The sequence below is a fragment of the Nicotiana attenuata genome, unplaced genomic scaffold (assembly GCF_001879085.1).
Source record: "Nicotiana attenuata strain UT unplaced genomic scaffold, NIATTr2, whole genome shotgun sequence".
NCBI lineage: Eukaryota > Viridiplantae > Streptophyta > Magnoliopsida > Solanales > Solanaceae > Nicotiana > Nicotiana attenuata.
This window is the reverse complement of record NW_017676707.1, coordinates 32,326-40,417: the sequence shown is the minus strand read 5'-3', so window position 1 is coordinate 40,417 and position 8,092 is coordinate 32,326. Positions and strand designations below refer to the sequence as shown.

General features: G+C 37.7%; 1 protein-coding gene across 1 annotated transcript; it reads left to right on the top strand.

Moving 5' to 3' along the window:
- The first annotated feature begins 3,858 nt into the window (after positions 1–3,858).
- On the top strand, positions 3,859–7,093 carry LOC109221172. The gene is made up of 5 exons (XM_019385637.1): positions 3,859–4,036; positions 5,153–5,415; positions 5,678–5,889; positions 6,102–6,369; positions 6,653–7,093. The coding sequence occupies exons 1-5, from the start codon at positions 4,012–4,014 to the stop codon at positions 6,956–6,958; spliced, it is 1,074 nt and encodes a 357-aa protein (XP_019241182.1). The 5' UTR covers positions 3,859–4,011; the 3' UTR covers positions 6,959–7,093.
- The last annotated feature ends 999 nt before the right edge of the window (positions 7,094–8,092 follow it).

The window sequence follows — 8,092 nt, the reverse complement described above, 5'->3', positions numbered from 1 at the left end:
GATTTTTTTAGGAAAAAACTTGGGAAATTCAATTTTATGCATTCAAATTGATTCATATAGTGTTTATTAAAGTAATTGAGCAATTTGTGATTAGATTCGAGTGAATTGGAGGTGGAACCGCGAGGTAAAGCAATAGTTGAGGATTAAGTGGATTTCAAGGCTTTGAGGTAAGTGTTTGGTTTAACCCCAGCTTGAGGGAATAGGAGTTGAGTCCTGTTGCTAATTGTTATGTGATCGAGTACGGTGTATAGGCATGGTGACGAGTATCTATACATTGGTGTCTAGCATGACCGTGAGTCCTTATAATGTGATTATCATGAATTGGTTGTGAATTTCGTGTTTATTGGAAGATTTCTATATGTTGTGAATAATATGTGAACGAAGATATGATCGTGGATTCCTAGAAGCATTGGCTCGAATTGTGATACGAATATTGAAGGTATATGAAATGACTTGATTCTTTGGAGCGTTGGCTCAAAAATGGTAAAGTGGATTATAACATAAGAAAAGTAAGAAAGAGAAAGTGTTGTTGATTATTCCCTTGACGGGACGTTTGGTTGAACTTGTTGGTTCTTTCCCTTGCCGGGATATCTTCAAATATTTGGTTATTGTATGCCCCTTATTTGTGACTGTTGTTTGGGGAGCCAGACTGTTGAATGATAAGGATCGGGTTGCACGCCGCAACAATGATATTGAGGATCGGGTTGCACGCCACAACAATAATATGTGAGGGTCGGGTTGCACGCCGCAACAATAATATGTGAGGGTCGGGTTGCGCGCCGCAACAATGATACATGATAAATGATATGGGTCGGGTTGCACGCCGCAACAGTGGTATTTGTGGAGCGGGTTGCACGCCGCAATAATGGTAATTATGGAGCGGGTTGCACGCCGCAACAGTTATTTGATGCCCTGTGTTTATATTGAGTATTGATTCCTTGTTTATGGTGGATCTAAGTTGCTTTAGTTTATTACCCTGGGTTACTGTTAATATTGTATCTCCCCATAGCATGTTTCTCCCTCCCATATTGTTAATTGCCTTGTATTCGATTTTCGCTATATATTTATAACTGCAAAGGTTTATGTGGTGTTCAGTCTAGCCTCGTCACTACTTCGCCGGGGTTAGGCTAGACACTTACCAGCACATGGGGTCGGTTGTGCTGATGCTACACTTCTGTGCATTTTTGCACAGGTCCAGGTTTTGAGGAGCAGCAGCAGCAGTAGTACGGGAGCAGGATTTCATTTACACGAGACTGAGGTAGCCTTGCAGGCGTCCGCAAGCCCGGTGTCTCTTCCTTATGTTCTCTTTAGACTGTTGCCTCATTGTTTTCGAGACAGACAGCTTATATGTTTCTTTCAGACCTTTGTATTTAGTAAATTCGTAGCAGTTCGTGAGTAATGTGACACCAAATCTTGGGTAGAGGCTATTGTTGACTATTCCGCGTTTTGATTCAGACTTATAAATTAGACTTCCGCTATTAATATTATTATTAAATTCCATATTACTTGTTGATGCTATAGATTGTTAACAGATTTATTTATTAATGAAAGGTAAATAAGTTGGCTTGCCTAGCTACCACGAGTAGGCGCCATCACGATCCAGATGGTGGGAAATTCGGGTCGTGACAAAAAGTGTATGCAAGAAATATATATTTGAAAGGGTAACTTTAAAAGAATTATTTTTCATTCTTTTGAAGCCCATGGTATTTGCTTTTTACTAATTTGACTTTGAGTTTCTTAGGGATGGCAATTGGGGCCGGGCGGGGCAGGGCGGGACAGGGTAAACTCTAAATGGGGCAGGGCAGGGAAAGATTTAAATGGGGCGGGGCGGGGCCGGGGCAGGGCAGGGTAATTTTTTTGATAAATTAGTGGGTTAGGGCAGGGCAGGGCAAACTTTAATTTGGAAAATATGTGGAATATGTGACAGTCTTCTTCTGCCACATAGAGAAGATGCCACAGTCCTCTTTATTGTTTTAGCTTTGTCCAATTTTTTGAAAAACTGTCGTGTTTACAGAAGACTTGCGAAGCAATTGCTAGCAATCTTTTGTAGAAGATTGAGATTCTCCACAAAAACTAGGAATTTTAGGTATCCAAATGGCGATAATTTTATTTGTGTTTTGTAAAAAAACTACAATTTTTGTTGAGTTAAAATTATGAAAGAATTGTAAACCCTCAGCTAATTATGTGACCAAAAAACTCAGCTATTTAATTATATAAAAGAGAAAATATTAAAGAAGTCAATTGTTTCAGGCGTGCATCTCGTATAAAATATAAGTTTTCAAGAGGTTCAACATGTATAATATCACTGTTGCTCATAGCGTTAGCTTTAAGTTATCTTTTTAAGTTGAAAGAGAAATATTATATGAAGTATTAACAGCTATCTTTGCTATCCTCAGCATTAAAGTATACAATATGGAGATAGAATTTCAACATTCCCCTCCAGATAAATATTTATTTTTTCTGACAATAATTTTTCAAAATTGACAAATAGTCACACGATTGGAGTTTAATCAGTTTTGACAACTTTTAAGAAAATAACGACTAAACGAAACAAATTGGTTCAAATAAAAATTTCAAAAAGTTAAAAGAATTAATTTAGAATATTGTAAAAGAAAAAATAAAGAAAATGATGAAAAAACATGAACAGGGCAAGGCCGGGCAGGGCTTAGCGGGACGGGGCGGGGCAGGGCAAAAATCTGAGAAAATACTAAATGGGGCAGGGTAGGGCGGGTCAAAATGTCAGCAGGCCAAGGCTTGCCCTGCCCCGCCCCGCCCCAATTGCCATCCCTATCAGTACTAGTTATATATAGGTTGTAAAATACTACCAAATAACATATATATAATACCAAAGCTAATACATATATTATTTTTCCTAATATATCCTACCAAACGACCGGTTAGCCGTTTGTAAGTTTGTACAAGGATAAGTATGAGATTTATAAATAGCTTTAGTTTTAAATAAACCTTTATTTGTCTTAAAAATAATTTGGTATTACAATGAAATGAACGAAAATAAATACAAAAGATTCATATAATCTACACTAATTCTACATTGAGGTATATTAGACATTTAGATTTCATTTCATTTATATATTCAGTAACTCAATTTACTAAGTTGACTAGTCTAGACTTTTACAGGCCAAGTGAGAGGCCCCCCAAATAATAGTAGTATTTATATTCCAATGTCAGCGCTCCAGAACGTTACAAGTGCAGTAATTGCGTAGTTAATGCTCCTTCCCTATCATTTTATGTGATACTAGACACGAATTTGTTTTAAAAAAGACAGATTTTTAAAATTTGTGAAATAAGCCACAGATATTTATGTAGTTATAAATAATTTCATTAAAGATAAAACAATAATTTTTAAAAATAAACTATTTTTAAATATAAAAAAAAATTATTCTTTTTGGGTCTAACTAAAAAAAAAAAAAAACAACAACAACGGCCCAGTATAATCCCACAAGTGGGGGCTGGAGAGTGTAATATTTACGTAAACCTTACCCCTACCCCGAGGGGCAGAGAGACTGTTTCCAGGAGACCCTCGGCTCAAGAAAGTAACTACTACAAAAAAAAAAAAAAGTACATCATATAATTGAGATAGAGAGTAATAGGAGTCTACGTTGGGCAGGGGCGGAGGTAGCATATGACTTGCGGATTCAGCGGAATCCAATAACTTTGATCCTAAACTTATATTGTCTTAAAAAATTCATTAAATACGTATAAATTATTAATTTAGAACACACTAACATAAACGAGCTAAAGGCCGGAACCCACAAAAATTGTGGCTCCGCCTGTGACATTGACATTGGGATAATCTGCCCAGCAAGGACGACCCTCATTCCCTAGGTGACCAACGACACAGTGCACATGGGGTAACAAACAACCTCTCATTGTACTTTTTAGCTTCTAGATCTTTATAATTATAAAAGCAGAGTGAAGCCAAATCTTGGGAAATTAGGATAATAGTATAAAAAAGACAAAAACAAGAATCACAAATATTGTTTCACAAAGATGGCAGACTCCCGTGCTACCTCAGGTTTCCTTTTCTCTCTGTTTTGTTTCTTCCCCTAAGCTGTTGTAGATAATATGTAGACAAGTTTGTGTCTTCATTTGATTAGTCTAAGCAGTTTAAGAATTTGAATGACTTGTTTTTTATTTTTGTTGAATGTTGTGATTTTTATTGCTTTTTACTGAGATATGCCGAGAGTCTATCGCAAACAGCTTCTGCATCTTTCCAGAGGAAGGATAAGGTCTGCGTATATACTATCCTTCTCAGACTTCCCTTGTGGAACTCTGCTGGATTTAATGTTGTTGTTGTTGTTAGTTCTGTTTTTTTTAATGAGATATGCCGAGGGTCTATCGGAACAGACTATCTACCTTCGTAGGGGTAAGGTCTGCGTATATACTATTCTCCCCAGCCCCACTTATGAAATTCCACTGTATTTGTTGTTGTTATTGCTGTTGCTTTTTGATGAGATAGGTTCTGGGGCTGTCCTAAAGTGCTAGAAAGTTAAAGAATTTGAGCACATGTTATAGTATATGCAGTTGCTTCTGTCAGTCTACCAAAGTGAAGCTAATACTCAAATTTAAGCTTCTCTTGTTGGTTGGATTTATTTAAATTAGTATGAGGAAGGTCTTGTGTTGCATCCCTCAATTTGCACGAGCCTTGCGGTCAATGAAGTAGGTGAAAATAATAGGAAATCAGGTTAAAATTCGAGCTAGACAAAACACGTTAAGCCAATTTCTTCCCATCTGCCTAAGTCTTGGTCTCGAGGAAAAGCAGATGGTGAAAGACCTGGCAGAGAGCTCCTTTCTTTTCTAGCTTTGGCGGGAGGAATGAAAATCTCTCGCGTAAAGGACTACTTTTGCAATGACTCTCTCTCGTTAGGTAATTACCGAGGTCAGAGTTATCCGGTATCTATGCTCATATATGGGAGGTAGCAGGTGTCGAGGTACGTTCAAGCTGGCCAAATACTACCGTTTATACAATAAGAAATTAGTGAGAGGAAGGTTGTTAAGCTCTGTTTGTTGGAATACTTTATAGAGTTCTTGAGCAATCAACTATCTTTTACCTCTCAAGTTTGTTGTAAATGCACAAATTTTCTCTTTCTGATAAATTTCTGCAGATTGTGACCATATGTGAACATTTCAGGTATAACTGGGAAAATACTTGTAATTCTCTTCATTGGGTTCTTAGCATTGGTTTATCAGGCAATTTGGCCACCTCCTCCGAAAATTTGTGGTTCGCAAAATGGTCCTCCAATTACTGCACCAAGAATAAAACTTTCCGACGGAAGGCATTTGGCTTATAAAGAACAAGGTGTTCCAAAAAACCAAGCAAAATACAAAATTGTGTTTATACATGGCTTTGATTGTTGCAAACATGATGTTGTTCTTGCCAGCACCCTTTCTCCTGTATGTAGTTTTACCTTTCTTCTTTTTCTTGCAATTTTATGGTTTTAATTCGACAGAATAATGCCCGTAAGGGTTGGCTGAGTTGGTTGGATGAGACACGGGTTCGATTCCCCTCACCAGCAGCCTCCTCAGGCAAAGCTCGTTGCACTGGGCTTGTCTAGTGCGGTTTACATCTCCTGTGTGGTTTGCAGCTGTGGGTTTCCCTAGAAATTTTCCAAAAAATTCGATATAATAATGGCTGCAATAATATATTCTGGTGCAGGATGTTATTGAGAGTTTGGGAATATACATTGTTTCATTTGATAGACCTGGTTATGGAGAAAGCGATCCGCATCCACAACGAACACCTAAGAGCTTAGCTCTTGATGTTGAGGAGTTAGCTGATCAATTGAAATTAGGATCCAAATTTTATGTTGTTGGATTTTCCATGGGTGGACAAGCAGTCTGGGGCTGTCTCAAATATATTCCTCATAGGTATTGTTCAATACTTTTTACTACTATTTGCTGCTGTTTAAACTGCTGTTAAAGGATGGCGGCAGAGTGAGACTTCAATCCGAGACCTTTGCCTGCACTGATACCATGTTGAAGTATATGAACGTCTGTCAGAGAGTATGCTTTTGTTTATTAAATTATGTCTTGAATATAGTTTATGATTGATTTTTTGTCATTTTGGCAATCTGTAACAGATTGGTGGGAGCGGCTCTTCTAACACCTGTGGTTAACTACTGGTGGCCTAGTTTCCCTGCAAATTTATCTCGAAAATCATACTACGATCAACTTCTCCCCGATCAATGGACACTTCGGGTTGCTCACTATCTTCCATGGTTAACTTACTGGTGGAATACTCAGAAATATTTCCCTTCCTCTAGCGTTGCAGCTCACAGCCCTGATATCTTTTTCACTCAAGACAGACAACTCGGACCCAAGTTTGCTGCCTCTCAAGAACCATATCGGGTAAGATCTTGGTATTTTGTTGTGCCTCTCTACCTCCACAAGGTAGGAGTAAGGTCTGCGTATACATTATCCTTCCCAGATCCCACACTGTGGGAATATTCTGAGTATGATGTTGTTGTTAACTTGGTACTTTGCTGCTGCCTTTAGTTTAGATATTCGTCGTGCTTTACACCTTGATGCATTATATACTCTGCTATGAAGTGATTTTTGCATTTTTTTCGTTACAAATTTGTGGCTTTCGTTAGGTTGTCTATTATACCTATTTGTTTGTGTATGATCTCAGGCTCAAATTAGACAACAAGGGGAATTTGAATCACTTCATCGCGATGCAATGGTTGGATTTGGAACATGGGAATTTGATCCGATGGATCTAAAAAACCCGTTCCCTAATGGTGAAGGTTCCGTTCATCTATGGCAAGGCGATGAGGACGGGCTTGTACCCGTCGTTCTGCAACGATATATTGCAGAACGACTACCATGGATTCAATACCATGAACTTAAAGGTGGTGGTCACTTGTTTCCTTATGCAGATGGAATGGGAGATAAGATTATTAAGACATTCTTACTTGGGGAAAACTTTGTTTTATAATGCTTATACTATGGTTCCAATTGCTGCATTTTATGCATTTATGTGATTTGTATAATGGCACTTTGGGCTTTGTCTTAGCTGAAATTAATACATATTTATCATCAATATAGCCTTGTTATTGTTGTTTTTGTTGTATAGTGTTTTTGTTTTTTCCAATTTGCAGATAGATTCTGTTCATTTATGTAATTAATTCCTTCTTTATTAATCTCAGCGTCAAGCCCGTCAATTATTATCTAACGCATAAGTAATTCTTTTATTATAATCTCAGTATAATTAGTACGTGAAATTGTGAACCACTTCAATGAGGAAAACAACGAGAAGAATGCCATTCGGTCAGCTCTACCCGAAAAATCTGTTCTAGTTATCAATAATACTGTGAATTATTTCTTCAAATTTAACAATTAATTCCCCACATATCACATTTTTTGTCGTCCCAACAATAATTGAGAACAGCCTCAAATGGCATGCTACATGCAGAGGCAGATGTAGCACTCGAGAACCGTGTATTTTGTGTAAAAATTTATTAAATTTCTATAAATAGTATGTCTGAACCCATGTGTAAAGAATATAGTGGACTTAATGCTATAAAACTTAAAAGTTCAACTCGTAAAACTTAAATTCTAAATTCGCTAGCATGAAGTAGCTTGCCGATCAATCAACTTGACTTTCTTGAATCAGAAATAATTTATTTTTTCCCTCTCTCTCACTTGATAGATTCATTTATTTGATACTGTATACGGTCGAGATCGTATGCCTCCGATCTGTAGGCTCAAGATATCGCCCAAAGCCCGAGTTCAAGAGAGATCAAGTTCAAGTTCGAGGGACCAGACCCAAGGTCGACGACAGAGCACGATGCATACCGAGGCCAAGTATGCTCGACCCCGAAATAGTACCGTTATGGATTTGTAACAAATTAAGCTAGATTCCTGCCACGTCCCCTAGACCATGGCTCAAATCCCGGAATAGGATTGTACGATTCCGTACTAGGCGGTTAGACAGCTGTATTAAGAATATTCCTTACTGTAAATAGAAATACACCTTATTTAGGATTCCCCTATTATATAAAGAGGACCCCAATCATTTGTAGCATCATCTCATCATTGGCAAGAATATATATCCTACTTTTCTCTCTTA